Source organism: Fulvia fulva, chromosome 10 (assembly GCF_020509005.1).
Source record: "Fulvia fulva chromosome 10, complete sequence".
Taxonomy (NCBI): domain Eukaryota; kingdom Fungi; phylum Ascomycota; class Dothideomycetes; order Mycosphaerellales; family Mycosphaerellaceae; genus Fulvia; species Fulvia fulva.
Window position 1 is genome coordinate 262 of NC_063021.1, and position 16,488 is coordinate 16,749.

At 54.4% G+C, this 16,488-nt stretch overlaps 6 protein-coding genes across 6 annotated transcripts; 3 read left to right on the forward strand and 3 right to left on the reverse strand.

The window, feature by feature from the left end:
* Nucleotides 1-603: 603 nt before the first annotated feature.
* Nucleotides 604-3,870, reverse strand: CLAFUR5_11671 (uncharacterized protein; the record flags this gene model as incomplete). Its single annotated transcript, XM_047910819.1, has 1 exon — nucleotides 604-3,870. The coding sequence occupies one exon, from the start codon at nucleotides 3,868-3,870 to the stop codon at nucleotides 604-606; it is 3,267 nt and encodes a 1,088-aa protein (XP_047767380.1).
* Nucleotides 3,871-4,195: 325 nt separating this feature from the next.
* CLAFUR5_11672 (Flap endonuclease GEN 1) lies at nucleotides 4,196-7,073 on the forward strand (the record flags this gene model as incomplete). The annotated part of the gene is made up of 2 exons (XM_047910820.1): nucleotides 4,196-4,209; nucleotides 4,268-7,073. 2 exons carry the CDS (start codon nucleotides 4,196-4,198, stop codon nucleotides 7,071-7,073), a joined length of 2,820 nt encoding a protein of 939 aa, XP_047767379.1.
* A 1,051-nt stretch (nucleotides 7,074-8,124) lies between these two features.
* CLAFUR5_11673 (uncharacterized protein) lies at nucleotides 8,125-9,468 on the reverse strand (the record flags this gene model as incomplete). The annotated part of the gene is made up of 8 exons (XM_047910821.1): nucleotides 8,125-8,163; nucleotides 8,234-8,313; nucleotides 8,380-8,599; nucleotides 8,664-8,768; nucleotides 8,806-8,886; nucleotides 8,936-9,075; nucleotides 9,144-9,356; nucleotides 9,411-9,468. The coding sequence occupies 8 exons, from the start codon at nucleotides 9,466-9,468 to the stop codon at nucleotides 8,125-8,127; spliced, it is 936 nt and encodes a 311-aa protein (XP_047767378.1).
* A 2,446-nt stretch (nucleotides 9,469-11,914) lies between these two features.
* On the forward strand, nucleotides 11,915-13,006 carry CLAFUR5_11674 (uncharacterized protein; the record flags this gene model as incomplete). The annotated part of the gene is made up of 1 exon (XM_047910822.1): nucleotides 11,915-13,006. One exon carries the CDS (start codon nucleotides 11,915-11,917, stop codon nucleotides 13,004-13,006), a length of 1,092 nt encoding a protein of 363 aa, XP_047767384.1.
* Nucleotides 13,007-13,661: 655 nt separating this feature from the next.
* CLAFUR5_11675 (uncharacterized protein) lies at nucleotides 13,662-14,417 on the forward strand (the record flags this gene model as incomplete). Its single annotated transcript, XM_047910823.1, has 2 exons — nucleotides 13,662-13,751; nucleotides 13,818-14,417. 2 exons carry the CDS (start codon nucleotides 13,662-13,664, stop codon nucleotides 14,415-14,417), a joined length of 690 nt encoding a protein of 229 aa, XP_047767383.1.
* A 309-nt stretch (nucleotides 14,418-14,726) lies between these two features.
* On the reverse strand, nucleotides 14,727-16,433 carry CLAFUR5_20196 (uncharacterized protein; the record flags this gene model as incomplete). Its single annotated transcript, XM_059463033.1, has 1 exon — nucleotides 14,727-16,433. The coding sequence occupies one exon, from the start codon at nucleotides 16,431-16,433 to the stop codon at nucleotides 14,727-14,729; it is 1,707 nt and encodes a 568-aa protein (XP_059319122.1).
* Between the last annotated feature and the right edge of the window lie 55 nt (nucleotides 16,434-16,488).

Here is a 16,488-nt window from a genome sequence, read left to right on the forward strand (position 1 = left end):
TTTATATACGTGTTTCGATATATATATCGGCGATACGTAGGCGATACGGTATATATACGACGTAGCGCTCTCGGTGTCGCTAGTTATAGCTAATTAGCCCGTCGCGATTAGGATCCTACCCGCGTACCGGGCGCCGTAACCCTAACCCTATCTCTACCTATAGTACTATTTGCTATCTATAGCGTATAGCCTATAGCGAGCTGTCGGAACTCCTTATATATAGAAGCTTCGAAGAGGTAACCCAGATTAGCCGATATCTCTAAATAGTAGTAACGAGCTAGTCGATCGGTAGGATAAGAGAGATAATATACAGAGGTTAACCCGAGTCTAGGCCTATATTAGAACACTAAACTAAGAACGTTAATAGCATTGTAGGTATCCTAAATAATGACAGTCTATAACACAAACCCGCCAACTCTCGTCTAGTATGCGCCCTTCAAACCAAGCGACCACGACTAAGTCTCCCTCCCGCTATCATCGCCGTCATTCTATATATCTAACAGAACCAGAAACACTATCTACGAATCCCACCCACCTCCTCATCACACCATCCCTCCAAATTCCCTAGTCTCGCTCATCCAAAACTCCCATCACATCAACCCCTTACGGCCCACCATGCAGCTCATTACTCCTAACACAAACCCCCAAGACCCTCACTACGAAATTCACCCCAATTATCCCCTCGTGCCTGTTGACCCACTCCGCGACCTGTTTCCCATGCGTCACCTCTTGAAACAGCTCCTCGCTCCCGTGTCTGCTATCGAACCAGCCCCGACACCTCTCCGCCATCGTGTCGCCTAACCACTCATCCTCTCCGTTCTCCATCCTCTCGATGACATGCGCCGGCATGCGTAGCTGGAAGAAAGACCAGACGACGTAGGCGAGTTGCTCGGTAAAGAAAAATTCGTAGCCGGTTGCGGAGAGGAGGGTCTTGTTGATGTAGAATGCGATAGAATCTGGGAGGCGTCCGCGGGTGGGGATGAGGGTGTCAGCGCGGCCGGAGGTGAGGGAGTTGAGCATGCGGTGGACGGTGCGCATGTGGTGCATTGTCCAGGGAAAGCGGTCGTGGACAATGCCGTAGCGTTCGCGGAGTTGGGCGCGGAGGGAGGGAGGGAAGTGGGCGTCGAGGCTTTCGGGCTTGGGGACAGGTTGCGGTGGAGCAGGATCGATGACTGGGGCAACGGGGTGGGTTATGGCGGACCAGAAGGTGGAGGTGAGGCGGGAGAAAATGCCGGTCTGGGTTGAGGTTGCGGTCGTCGTAGTGGGTCTCTTTGCGACGAGGATCCCCGTGTTTGGAGAGTCTTCCGGTTTGAGTTGTTGTGTCTGCTGTCGAGGTGGTGGAGGCTGATCGAAGAGAGGAGGGTAGTGCCGAGTCGGTGCGAGGAGAGAAGAAGTTCGAGAGTCGTTGAAGTTCACCATGACCTTGCCTGGCGACTCGAGATTGAGACGCTCTTCGTAGCTTCCGCTTGGTCCATGAACATCGGTTTCTTCCTCTCCCGATTCCTCCTCAAGAGCGTCCTCCTCTTGCTGTACATATGGCTGCTTGCCCTTGTTTCTTGGTTGGGAATCCTGCCCGGCATCTGACATCTCCATATTTTGACTGTTGCTGTGCTCTCGTGCATAGTCTTGGATATATTGCAGGTGGGTCCGATTACTAATAGCTCTCGCTTCTTGCAACAGTTGCTGCTGGTCGCTCGTCTTGCCCTCGAAGCTGTCTGCGGCGGCGTCTTCTTGGCGATCCTTCTTGAAGAAGCCAGAGCGAGGTCTGCCACGCCATGGTGGCATGTCATGCGAGACATCGGGCCTCGGTCCCTGCTTCTCAGCTGCAGATGGACTGCCGTGCATCTTACTGCTTCGCAACAGGCTTTTCCTAAGAGGACTGCTGAGCGATTTCGAAGAGCTTTCTGCGACGCTGCTGCTGTGGTTGACGGCGCTGTCCACACGGCGTGCTTGAGGTTGATTCGGCCTTTGAAGCGAATATGAGCTACCAGCTTGTTGTCTCGAGTCGCCAAGTGCTGGTCTTCTTAGTGGTGCCATTGCAGGCTTCACTGGACTGTTAGTGCCATCTAGATTGAGCAACTCAGTCAAGTTCATGCTTGGCTGACGAGGCGGCCTTCCTCGCCTCTTCGGTGGTTCCTGTACAGTGTAAACTTTGGGCAGATTCATTGCGAAGAAGTTGCCAGTGTCTTCACCATTGGGACTAACGCTGTCGTCGGACATGATCTCATCTTCCTGCTCTGCTTCGGCCTCCAGTGGTTGTGCCTCTTTGTCAACGACATCAGAGCCGTGCACCCTGGTCGCTTCAGCATCTGGCTCGAAGTCACTTGTTTCTTGGTCTTGTTGGTCGTGCTCCGCCGGTTGCGCAACATCGACCTGCTCTGCCTCGTCGTCCTCGCTGTCGGTGTCTGGTGGCGTGAGCACGCCGCTGCCGTCGGGAGAGTCCTTTCGATCTTCCGCCCGCTCAACATCGTCCACAACAGGCTGATGGGCGGGAGAGTCGATGTATTCGAAGTCCATCCCAGAAGAACGTCGCCAGGTCCGCGGTATCTTAGGCCGCGCTGGCTTCAACGGCTCATCGGCGAACAGATCTTCGAGTTGTGGCTCCCGATCTTGTGGCGGTGGGGCGACATGTGTTGGATCGTGCTGCGATCTTCGGCTATCTCGCATGCTCACTTTCACTTCACGAGATGCTTCAGTCTGCCACAGATCGTCCTCATCATCAGCATTGTCAGCTGGCTGGTCTCCTTCGTCCACCATGTCTTCGTCAACATCGTCATCATCATGTACATCATCGTCAACCACTACTACGTTCTCTTGAGGTGCGGACTGTATCTTGCGACTGACAGATTCCCGTTCTCGCTGCCACTGTTCTTCGTTGCTAGCTTTCCTCGTTTGCTGTTGTGACAAAGGAGACTGCTTCATCGCAGAAGAGAGCACACTTCTCGCAGGTCCAAGTGACTTCCCACTCATTGAATCATAAGGCGTCGTGGCAGATTGTCCGAGACGAGACCTAGCCATCTCGGATTTCTTCGACAAGTCCGGATACTGTGGTTTCGGCGGCGAAGAAGCCATATATGAGACCATTACCGCAGACTTTTCGCCGTCGGGCATACTCCTCATAGAATTCGACAGACCATGTTCCCTCGTAGCCTGCAAAGAGTCCACTGAGATCATGCTGAAGTCCTCGTTCATAGAAACAGTCTTGTCGCCTGGTGGATCGCATCTCGGCACAGCATCGGACATGCCCACTGCAGCCTGCAATGCCGCATCCAGCTCTTCTCGTGCATAGCTCAGCCGCTGATATCGAGCAGAGCCAGGAGTACCACTCAATTGCGCCAATCTTCCAGAGGCTCGTCCTGCAGGCGAATGCGATCTCTGCTGGACTGCCTCTGTTACCTCCGGTGTCGCCTTCACCTCTGGCGGCGGTCTCGCAGGTCTCGCATCCCGTATCGGCGTGCCTTTGCGTTTCCTGGCTGGCTTCTTCGTCTCGGCGGGTGTTCCCTTCCTCGGCGATGTGCGCTTCGTGGGACTACTCGATCTCTTGCTAGTCTCGTCCTTCGGCGGCACAGTTGTCGTTCGTGTCATGCGCTTGCCCGGACTGCCATCTCTTGGCTCGGCCTCCACCGTCACCTTGATGCGCCACGGACTCGCATCTCCAGCTCCCGGCGTGTCGAGGACGACGGACTTGGTGGGTGTCGCAGTAATTCGAGGTCGTCCAACTTTGCGCGGCGACAGCGATCGCTTCACGCTGCTCTGTCGCTTGATCGGCGAGTGTCTTACGAGTGGTGAAGTGGGCAGGTCGAGAGGATCCGGCGACGAGTCTCTGCTGGATGGCATTTGGGATGTTCTGATGTGGCTGAGTCGTGCCATGATCGTGTCCAGAGTGTGAGTTCCTTCGTCGCGTGTATCCAACGTCAACGGCGCAATATGTCCAACATCTCTTCCACCACGGTCATCAACGATTCATTCTTGACGCGTTGTGATGATAAAGATAGCGGCAGTTGAAGTACCGACGCGCTGGTTGGCGCCACGTGAATCCGTCCCGCCTCGCCCGCCGTTGCCACGGAAACGACACGCGAGGCTCCTCCACCTTCGATACCACTTCTTGACCACAATCCTCACATATGGAACGTCGACGATGGCTCCATAGCATACATAACTTGTACCTCTCTGGCTTCTCACTCTTGGGGTCGCCATGGGCATCCATGGGTAGGCACATCCTCATACCCCGACCGCCACCACTGCCACCACTGACACAGTCGCATAGCATCTTCAAAGAGATCGGGCCTGGGCAGCGAGTGTCACTGGTCAAACTCTCCTCCGACCACTTGATCGCCCACAATCGACCCTTCCGACTTGCGATCGATATCTCCATCTGGCTCTTCCAAATCCTCGCCTCGAAGGGTGGCTCCAATCCTGCCTTGCGAACATTCTACTACCGCCTACTGCGACTACTATCTCTCAACATCCACCCACTCTTCGTCTTCGATGGACCGTACAAGCCGACGTTCAAGCGAAACAAGAAGGTCGGCGGGCCTGGGGTACGAGTCGCATCGGTGCCAGAATTCTTGGCCAAGCAGCTGTTGAAACAGTTTGGCTTCCCGTGGCACATCGCACCAGGAGAGGCAGAGGCGGAATGCGCACTGCTGCAACGAGAGGGCATAGTGGATGCAGTGCTGAGTGAAGATGTTGACACCCTCATGTTTGGAAGTGGAGTGACGCTGAAGAATTGGAGCTCGGAGGGAACAAGCAAAGTGCCCACACATGTCAATGTCTACCGAGCAGAAGAGACGAAAGAGAAGAGTGGCATGGACAGGGAGGGCATGATCTTGGTCGCGCTCATGAGCGGCGGAGACTACATCACAGAAGGCATACCGGGATGCGGACCAAAGCTGGCATGCGATGCAGCAAGAGCAGGCTTTGGGAAGGACTTGTGTGAAGTGGCGAGGATGAAGGACAAAGAAGGCTTGAACGCTTGGAGAGAGCGACTACAACACCAGATCTTCACAAACGAGGCAAAGTACTTCTCCAGGAAGAACTCGAAACTGGTCATACCAGACGAGTTTCCCAACCAGGAAGTGCTCGGCTACTACACGCACCCGTGTATCTCAACACCGGAGAAGCTGGAGCGAGTACGGGACAGCCTGCAATGGGATCAGTCCATCGATTTTGCTGCATTGCGATCCTTCGCTGCAGATGCGTTCGACTGGAGATGCTTGGGGGGAGCGAAGAAATTCATCCGCAACCTAGCTCCAGCCATGCTTGTGCGCGAGATGCGACTGCAGAGCGATGGCGTCCAGGTCAGCCAGGAAGCTCAAGCAGTGCGGGAGAAAGACTTCATCATCGCGATCCATGGCAAGCGAATCCACAAAACGACGGACGCAGAAGTGGAGTATCGCATGTCATTCATCCCGATGAGTCTCGTGCCCATCGATCTCACTATCGAAGACAAGGACGACGACTTCATACCAGCTGGCGGCGTTGAAGACCCAAGCGATGTCGAGAGCGAATTCGCGCCGATACCTAACAGCACGGCGGACGAGGATGACGCTCCAACATCTCCTACGAAGAAGCGCGTTGCGAGACCTTACGAGCCTGATCAGCCCGAGAAGATCTGGATGATGCACAGCTTTCTGGAGCTGGGATGTCCATTGACTGTCGAAGACTACGAAGCAAGTCTGCGAGATCCGAAGGAACTCTTCAAGGCGCGGCGGAAAGCACGAGCCGCTACCGCTGGTGATACGAATATGCATGCCAAGAAGACGACCAGGAAGAAGAAGACTGTCGATTCTGCACAACTGCCAATGGCTGCTTTCACCACGGTGACGAAGTCCTCGCAGCAGGAAGTGGTGATCGTAAGCTCACAAGAAGATCGAGCGCCGTTGCAAGCGAGCAAGACTGGTGCTAACGCTCGCGCCAAGAAGACGAAGCTGGATCCACGAGACGATGAAGACGATACAGATGATGTGATCGACAAAGTTTCTGGCTTCAAAAGGCCTTCACAGTTGTCGCCTAGCTTGATGAAGCAGTTCGACCCTCTCGAGGATGACGACGAGACACCCAAAGCAAGTCGACTGGCAGACCCACCAATCGACAAAACTCGTATCTTCGCGCCATTTGCCAGTAAGGCGTTGGCGCAAGCCAAAGCCAAGACGACCACCAAAGCCAGATCCAAGCAGCAGGCAGATCCACAGAAGACTCCACGGCACCTTAAGAGGTCCTCGGACGAGGTGATCTCGCCAGCAATGAGCCAAAGGACCATCAACTCATACTTCTCACCAACGCCCAGAAAGCAATTAAACTTTATCGACCTCATCTCTCCAGCACCTGTCACAGCATCACCACCTCGCGCCACAACTCCAACCCCGCCGCGCACTACGGCTCAGCTAGGCACTGACCTGCTCGACCTTGCGGAGAATGCATCCTGGTCACCTGGAAAGCTGCCGGGCTCGGTGACGAAGCGGAGGAAGAAAGCGCCCCTGAAGCGGCATCTGACTGCGCCTGTGCAAGGGAGGGATGATGATCTGCTTTTGCCAACGGCTACTTCGAGGCCGGGTACGCCGGATCTGCTCGATGTCGGTATTGGGCAGGCGGGAACGCGGCATGACACGATAGAAGCTCTGGATCTGACGGAGTCCTCACCGGCCAGGACGACGAGACCGCCAAAGAATGCCGCTCGTGCAGACTCCCACTCGATGCCTCGGCCAAGCGAAGAACCCCCAGTACGCCTCTCTCCAGAGAGGTCTTCAGCACCACCCGCAACCATACCACCACTCAACCCACCAGCCTCCAAACCTACCAAGGCCAAGGCCAAAGCCACCTCATCGCGAGCATCCTCTTCGAGATCCTCAACGAACCCAGATCCCGTGATACGTCGCTCCCCTCGCCAACAAGAAGCGAAGAAGAAACGCATCCAACTCCGCGAAAGTCTCCAAGGTTCCTGGAAAGAAGTCGACGTCGAAGCTGTGGATCTGACGGAAGATGGTAGTGGGTGGAGTCAGAGTCAGGGGAGGACGAAGATAAAGGGGTGGAGGAAGAGTGGGGTTGAGGTTTTGGATTTGACGGGGGCTTGAAGGGAGGGTCGGTTGTGGGGGAGGGTTGTGACGGGTGTGGGGTTTGTGAGGGTTGTTTTTATGATTGATGACAGGACTTAGCGATGGCGTTGGTGTGGGATGGGACGAAATGATGATAGCACGTATTGGTTACAAAGTTTGACCATGTTCTCTTTGAACCATTTTAATGGTCACCTGGACCGACTCACAACTCTTGCTTGGCATGATTACTTACCAGCCAGGGATTCTTCCTTCTTAGCTACACTTATCTATGTGCTCCAAGCCAGCAGCCTGGTCCCTGAGGCGTCGTTTTGATGTGAGACTAACTCACTCGTGTGTCAACTTTCCCAGGCAAAAGTAAAGAGCTAGATGGTAGTAACCTGCATGGCAACCTTCGCTCGGCCGAGATCGCGGGGACCAGCGAGGTCTTCGAGGCGAGCTAGCCGAAGTGTGAGTTCGATCGTGTGTTGCCGATGTGTAGAGATGGTGTATACGGCGGAGATTGCATGCTGAGATCGATCCTAAGCTTGAGCTGAGACCTTCAGGTGTGCGAGAGGGATGAGGCTCTGATGTCCATGTTCGCTCCATGCTGAGTGATGATTTAGACGATAGATATGTATAACAGGCGGATCTCATCGTCTTAGATATTCTGCCGGTTCCGCCTTTCTATACTTTCGTGCGTGCGTCCCGCAATGCGGTATGTAGTGTGGTATGAGCCGCATAGGCGTTGCAAGGCTCGTGGGCCGGGAACATGGCATTCAAGTCATCGTTCTACCGAAAAGGGAAGAATCGAAGGAAGTTAGAACGTGCAAAAAAGATTGCAGGAAATCTAGCCTAGCACTGGCATGGTCTGATCTAGGAAAGGGATCGCATCCCCATCCACATCCACATCCTCTGTTTGCACGAGCTCTCTCGGTGGGAATATGGTTCCTGTGGTCCCGAAGCAGTACTGGTTCTACGGCATCGAATGCCGAGACGGGCTGGCTGGTGGTGGACATTCCTAAACGAGTAATTCTCGACCTCATCTTGCTGCTTGCGTTAACCTTGGCTCTTCAGCTTGGAGGTGTGGTGTCTAATTGTTGCCGATCTTGATTGTAGTGGTGTCGATGCCCTGTTGAAGGGGTTGGTTAGTCGAAGGATGGAATTTCGTGACTATGGTGGATGGATGGACTGGAACTTACCAGCGTGATATAACCCAGAACACCATTCTTAAAATCCACGCCAACAAGCGGCTCGACGTCTAGGTCCGTCGCTGCGCCAGCTGCCACGAAAAATCAGCAAAGGATCCCGTCCTCATCCCTACAAACAGTAATTGGTGTTGACTCACTCGCGCCAGCATCCTGCCAGATGTCATCAATATCGTTAGTAAACCGCTCAACCTCCACATGGGAGGCGTAAGGCTCAACCGCCATAATCTCCTTGGTAACATCCTCCGGGAAGAAGATCTGGCCCTTCTCAACGACGCGGCTGCCGGCGTTGAGGGTGCCGTTCTTGGTGATGTTCCAGTTTGTGTGGACTTGGGCGTGGATGTGGAGGGTTCGCTCGACCTTGATTATGTCAGTCTGAGCGATCAAGACGGAAGCTGCGGTCTTTGGGTATAGGACTGCTTACATAGAACCCTGGGAAGGTGGTGCTAAACGAGGCGACACCGTTGGAGTTGGTTGGCCACATGCCGCGAAGGAAGGTGGTGTTGGAGTTGGCGAGGAAGGCGAAGTTCTCGATGCTGTCGTAGGGGGGGTTCGGTGGTGTTTACGCCCTTTTGCTTGAGAAGGTCGCCGAAGGGGATGTTGGGGTTGTATTCGAAGCTGCTGTAGGAGCCGGTTGCGTTGCAGTGCTGTCTTGTGGTCAGTAACGATGAATGTCAAATGTGTTGATATACTGACCCAGATGCTGATCATAGCGTACTCGAGCGGCTCACAGGTGTTGACATCGATCAAGCCAATCTCAAGCTCGAGTGGGACACCAGCTTGGTCTTCGGCGACGTTCTGGCGTAGCAGCTCGAATGGTGGGTACCAGTATGGTCCTGGAGTGAAGATGTAAGTACCTAATCCCACGCGAGAACGGTCATCGGAGCTGATGTCAATCACATACCTTGGTCAACTTCGGGTCTAAGGATGCAAGTGTCGTCCTTGAGGAAGTTGTACTTTGGTGCGTCCGCGTGGATGGTGTAGTCTGTGATCTCCCTCTTGCGCTGGAGGTGACGCTTCCGCTTCATGGCACCGACTTGTGCGGCACATTTTGAGGCTTTCTCAGACCGTTCGGACAGCAGCTTCGCGTTTGGCACAGGGTGTGGACCTGGGTGAGCTGATAGAGACTGTCAGTCGTGGACAAGGCTGTGTTGTCGCGCTGTGTGTTTACCGTGAACGAGTGCGGCGCCGAGCACGCATGCCGCGGCGATGATGGATGTCTGAACCATTTTGATTGTTCAAGAACGACTGAAATGTGCTGAAGACTATAGTGACGGTCTGGTACTCAAAGGAACAAGAGGTACTGTCGTTCCAGGACATCTATATCAATCAAGCTTACAGTCTCCAACCACGCCATTGGCTAGATAGGGCCCTGTTGTACAGCCCTCCTGACGACCAACTAGGGAGATAGCATTAACGAAAAACTCCTCTAGCCGTGAAGAAAGTGGACCGTGTCCGGTGATCTCGACGTTCTCGTCCAACACAGCGGGCACTTTCCGTACACATTGACCACCATGACTGAGGCGATGTGACTTCGACGTGCCTTGGACGGAGTGCCGATCGAGGATTATGCTAGAGCTTGACGAGGCTTGGAAGTTCGCCCTAGTTCTAGCCGTACAAGAAGGGTCTTGGAGACTAGTCTCCGGGAGTAGAGGACATTACGTTGCCCCTGCTCCACATCGTGGTGTTTCTGCGTCTTTAGCGGGTAATGTAAGTGTAGTGGTGCTTGGGTGACGAACGCTCGTAACTCACCACTTTGCAGTACCCCAGTTGGCTAGAGGCCTCCGCCAGTCAGCGACGCTCTGATTGAGCTTTACCATCACCACTCTACGTTGCACCTTGAAGAGCCTACGGCATTATCTTGTTCAGGTACTGAAGCCGCAACGAGTAGAGAGAGAGAGATCTACCACGAGGCAGGGGTTGAGACCCCACTGATATGCGCTCTCTGAGAGGCAACGAGGAGGTGCAGAACAGCCATCCAGGTCGCTGAAATCGTTGACACTTGGTAGAGGATTGAACAGCCATTGCAAGTCAGGCAGCGACCTGAGCTTCGGGAAGTGGCGAGGACGCTCGTGTTGCCTGCCGAGAGCGCTCACCAAAGCGGCGCATGCAAAAGCGAAGCTACCACGGTAGCGTTATTTGCCAAGAATGCTTGGTGTTGCGAAACACGGCGTAGGATCCACCGTGGTTCACGAGCCGCATAGAGTCCTACCGCGCTTCGACGAGGCTGCATTCAGCCTGATAGTTTTGCTGCAGATTGACAGAGTTAACGCATGCTTGCACGGTCTCCGCTTACAAACCGTCTCTGTGATTGATGCCACTGTGTGTAGGCCCTCATGGAGCAGACGATCATGCTTTCGGACCTGACCGAGGGAAACTGTCATGGCCAGCAAACTGAGACACTGTAGGGAACAAGGCGTCATCTTGCCCAGCTTTCGCATCGTTCGCATTCATGTCCTGACCTTCTAGAAGGAGAGTCGTACCGAAGGTGAAATGAGACAGCACTGGTCAAAGATTGAGTCCTTGCTTCTGTAGTTAGGGTTGCAACACTATTGGAGGTCCGCTTGCCGATGCCCCGATTGTGACAGGAGCACAACAACAGGTGGCCGTTGGGCCAATGACTTCGCTTCAGAGGGTCATGACACGAGTCCGACTACTCCAGATAGACATGGTGGCAAGAGTCCGGCTTCCTTCAGATGGACACGATGACAAGAGCCCGGCTGCCTCGAGCGTCAGGTGTATAGCACCGACCTTCGTAAAGCCTCGCGTTCCAGGCAGAGGTTGATGCCAAGAGCGGCCGCTTCAATCCGAGGGTCAGCCATAGTGGTGGAGCGAGTAGTAGTGCGTTGATGGCGTTGGTGATGTTTCTGATGAAGGTGGAGTCGTCCACGAGAAATGTAGGCGATGGTTCGGCACTTCTCGGGTGCGCGGGCCGAGACGGCGGACACCGGCTGAGTCAGTCAATTGAAAAGCAATGACTTGTCCTTCTGTTGAGATGACACTAGAGACACCGACGCCAAGAGCGCGTTTCATCGTATGACATCTCTCTCTTTTGGGGCATTCAGCCATGAGCTCGAGAGTCACATCTCCATTGGGAGCGGGTCGATTCAGTGTGCAGAGCACATCGCTCGCTGCTCAACATCGTCCAAAGCATCTGTCCTTGCCACACCTTCGAATGCGCCATGATTGACCGCCAGAGAGTCAAGTCTCGTCACACCAGCTTCCTTCGCCAGAATCGTTTTTGAGGCGGACTTCATCAACCAGATCGTGGCGTTGAGATGAGCCTGGCCAACGATGTCTTCGAAACTCATTGGGTGTACCGCCGTGCGAAGCTGCTCGGGTTCGTTCTTCTGGGTGCGCATGAGCATCTGCGTGCAAGGGATCAGCACGGAGCTCAGATGCTTGAGGACGTCTTCCAGCCACCGATATGAAGTGGCAACTGCCATACAAGCTTACAACTAAGGTTGTCTGTGCTGCTCAGATGCGGGGAATGTCGGATCGAATCCTTCGAAAGTCGCAAATGCGCTGGAGGATCCATGTGACTCAAGTCTTCGATGTCCATCAATAACTCCATTCAGCATCTGATGTGAGCGATCGTGTGTGCGATATTGACACATTTGTTTGCTCCATGGGCACGTCGATTCGACAGCGATCGTCTCCCTGCTACTGCCCATCATGGCCCTCTCGGACTACCCAAGGGCAGTTCTTACTGCGTGCCTCGCCCTGCTGCCACTCCTGGGATACAAGATATATCAAGACTACATCAAAGATGACAAGAACGCAATCAAAGCGAAGCAGCTCGGCGACACACTCCGAGCACAGCTTGGACGAGAATGCCGCTTTCGTCTCGACAACGACACTTCTGCGACAATAACACTGCCCGACTATCGCAAACTCGGCTGCGCTGAATATGGTCAACCAGATGGCAAGCCCATCATCATGCTTCACGGCCTACCAGGTTCTCGTCTTGAGATGGCATGGCAAGACGAGTATGCGAAGAAGATTGGAGCCAGAATCATCGGCGTAGACCGACCTGGAGTTGGCTGGAGCTCACCACATCCCGGCCGTACGCATCTGAGCTTTGCGCAAGATATCAAATGTCTCACCGATGCCCTGCAGCTGGACCAGTACGCGGTCATCGGAACATCAGGCGGTGGACCTTATGTTATGGCTTGTGCAGCATATCTTCCAGCCAACAGGCTCAAGGCCATAGCCAATGTCACGGGCATGGGCGACATACAGAGATACAAATCCACGGGTATGGGCTGGCCGAACTGGCTTGGCTACAGATACATCATTCACTGGGCGCCTTGGTTCTTCCGTTGGCACTCTTCCCGATACCTTTGGCCAAAAGACCGTTTGCATCTCAGCGAGGAAGAAAAGCTCAGAAAATGGATTGATGAGATCGCGACCCCCAGCGCCAACCCGAAAGACTTGGATGCCTGGGCAGCTTCAGCTGGTGTTGACCTTTTGCGCCTTGCCATGACTGCTGGTCAGGAGTATTTCCAAGATGGCTTTGATACGCTGATACAAGATGCCACCCTGCTTGGGTCGAAGTGGGACTTTCGAGTTGAGGACATCCGACCAGATCTGCCGATGCATCTGTGGTTTGGCAAGCAGGATAAAAATGTCTCCGTGTACCATGGCGTCGAGATCGCAAAGCGTTTTCGCGGAAAAGCGAGGCTGCATTATCTGGATGAGACGCATCTAAGCCTGCAGGTGAGATACTTCAATCAGATCTTGGATGACCTGGTTGCGGAGTTTTGAAGTATGATAGCATGATTTAAACCAGTAAATCTTCACTCCTTCTGAGGGCGGCACGTCGGGCCCGGACTTGAATACCTCTTCGCCTGACGCACAACACTAGCGGTCAGCCACGAGCTAGCTGGATCTGATCTTGTGCTCTCATGCAGTGCAGATCGCTACTCAATGCAGCGTATTGCACTAGCCTTTCCCGGGCAATGCAGTATTACCTGTTCGCAATGCAGCTGCATGAATGAAGCTTGGGCTCTGCAACATTCCCGCATCAAGCGGTGTCTTGACACTTCTGTCCGTTGTTGTTGGGTCAACTGTGGAGATCTACCCACTAGAGCTCTCCGCATGCATACGACGGCACCATGCACGGCGTTCTTGTGCATGCGAACACAGCATCGACAAACTTTCCTGCTTCACAGTTTTGGTATTGAATGATTTGACTGGCTGAAGCGACTTCGAGCGACAATTCCTGGCGGCCCGCAGCATGGTGTCCCCGCCGATGGTGGAGAACAAGATGTACGGGGCGATGCAGTATGTCTATAGTGCCAAACTCAGTTGGAGCTGCACATGTCAAAGCTCAAGCTATCAGCAATGGCTGCGTTCCTGATGCTGTATATAACTCTTCTCTGGTGCTCCCGCGTCTGTATATCCAAGGTCAATCAGCACAATGAGACTCATCTCCACCCTCTGCGTCCTCGCCGTGTGCGCCCTTTCGACACAAGCACAAAGCAATACCACAGTCGGAAATGCGACTGATGTAAGCAGCTACGATGAATCGAATTAGGATTGAGAAAGGACTCCTACTGACGAACACCCACTGCAGCCAGACCTGAACACAGCCCGCTGCACCGATTTCTGCGCCGGCACAAACGCAACCGACGACCTCAACACCTACATCTGCGGCGACCCACGCCTAGGTCCCGTCCGCCTCCCCTCCGCCCTCCCCCTCGACGGCATCGTAGGCGGCGAAAGCACATACCACCGCTTCGGCGGCGCCTGTCCCGGCGAATTCCTCGCACAATGGACCAACGCCACAACCGGCAGCTTCGTCTACCCGCCCTTCGACGGCTACACCCTCACCACAACCGGGGAACCCGGGATCCTGAACATCTCCCTCGCCGTCGGCACGCTGGTTGATCGGTTCGGGAGTGAGTTTGGCGCGTACACGTCTCCAGCGGGACTGCCGTATGCGCAGCGGTCGCTGCCGCCGTGGAATTTGAATGCCGCGCCGGGGGCGATGTATCCGTATAATTATCAGGTGTATGTGGTTACGAGGCGGTTCAATGTGCAGAGTGGGCCGATTGCTGGGTGGTTTGGACAGCAGGGGCTTGGGTTGCAGTTTTTGATGCCGAAGGCCGTTGGGGAGTTGGTCGATTCGGGGTATCTTACGAGGTTGAATCAGACTGCGGATCCGCTGTGGTGATCGGAAGAGGTTGTAGCCGGGACGGAATGTGGTCCCGATGGGACAGAGAAGAAAAGAATGCAGCGTGGACTGTTCGCCGCGAGCGCCTCGCGTAACCTACGATGGTCCTCACATCCCACTGGTACGCCGGCTGGTTCAAGTAGCGATGTTCGTAGCGAAGATGACGATGCGCTTGTAGGCAAATGCTGGAGCTACAGTCTTTGGAAGCAATGCTACTTACAACTTCTCTCAAGCATCGCACAAGAGCTCACTCATGATTACCGTACAGGACCTTGAAAATTCACATACACTGACAACCTGTGACTGCATCTACACCCCTCTCCCCGGTCTCCAGCTTGCAGCACTATTACTCGCCCCAGGGTCCGCACTTCGCTCCCTTCGCCGTCCCCGATTCCTCGCCGCCTTCTTCGGCATCGCGGGCATCTTCTGCTCCATCTCCAGCCCCTCCATTAGATCTTCATTAGTAGCCTTCCTCTTCGCTCCAGAAGCTGGTGGTCGGCCAAAGTCATTAGGGGTCAGTGGTGACCAAGCCGGCGGCATAAGCGAAGAGCTCTTGCCCTGTTGCTGTGCCTCTTGCCTCCTTTGCTGGTCAAGTTTGTGCCTGGCCTGGATGTGTGTCACTTGCTCTGCAGCTCTTGCTCTCTTCCGCTTCTGCTCCGCCAACTTCCATGCGGCTCTGGCTGCACGTTTTCGCTCGGCTTTCTCTTCTTCTGAGGGGTCGTCTTGGGGAGGGAACAGCATTGGTAAGCTTTCTAGCCCTCCATCTAGTTCATCAACGCTGTCTGCTTGCTCTGCGGTCGTGGGTGCTAAGACAGGTGGCGAGGGAGGTGGCGCGATCTGGTTGTAGAAGTTGGGGTCATTGCGAGCTTCGTCGTAGAGCATACTTCGTAGCGGATACCCTTCTCTTTTGTAGAAGAGTCGGAAGCCGAGATCTTCTGGTGGGCTTTCTCGCAGTCGATTAACTTCTGCTTTGCGAGGACTGAGAGTGTCCATGAGGATTTCATTGTAGATATCTTCGAAGCTGGGACGTTCGTGGGGCAGGTATCGGAGACAGTCCATGACCAGACCTCTCAGTTGAGTGCTATACTTGTTGACTGCGCCCACGCGGAAGGGAGTTGGATCTTGCGTTTCCTGCCAGTCTCGCTTGCCCTCGTCCATCGAATGATCTCCGTTCTCCATTTGCATCAAACTCCAGATCTGTAAGCCGACCGCCCAGACATTCGTCCGAGACGTCAGCCTGGCTGGGTACCGATGCGGTGGTCCAAGGCCCTCAAGATAACCCATTGCAGGCTGTCGTACCTCTGGCGGCGAGAAGCGGTAATCGCTCAAAAGTCCTTGCCCACGGCCACTACACTCTCCGTTCGCGTATAGTACCGACAAGCCCCAGTCTCCTAGCTTCGTTGTCGGGTAGCCTCTCCACTGGAAACCTTGGTTCCCGCTAAGAAAGATGTTGTCAGGCTTGATGTCACGATGTACTATCAGGGGCCAGGTTCCTTGGGGGACGTCTCGCTTGTGTACGGCTCCCCGTTCCATCAGTAGGCCTACTTGGGTCAGGCACCAAAGCGCGTGCCAGCAGAAAGCTTCCGGGACTTCAGCATCATTGATTTGCTGCACCGTCGTAGCTACTCCGTACCGTAGTTGATAGTCCTTGATCAAACTGCTCAGAGTGCCCTGTGGACAGTACTCTGTGTATATTCTGACCTTTCGAATCCTTTCGTCCTGACGCCAGCTTCGTACCATCACCACATTGTTTCCGCCCGGCAGATGTTGTAATTTGAGAGGTGCAAAAACCTCATTAGGTATTTTATAGCTCCTGCCCACGTCCTGGTAGTGCGGCGACTCTGTGTCCTTCATCGCAACACGGTCAATGATCCGTCCGCTCTCGTCCTGTTTCAGCCAGATTTGTGGCGCTCCATAGGCTCCAGCACCAAGAACTGGACCGGGGACCCAGCTCTTATTCAGCAGTCCATGAGCCTTGCGGTACTCGTCATCGTTGTTGTAGCTGTTGCTTGCCATGTTGGATGCTTGGGGGTCGAAAGTGCATCATCCTCGGGGCCAGAAAATCTCGAGG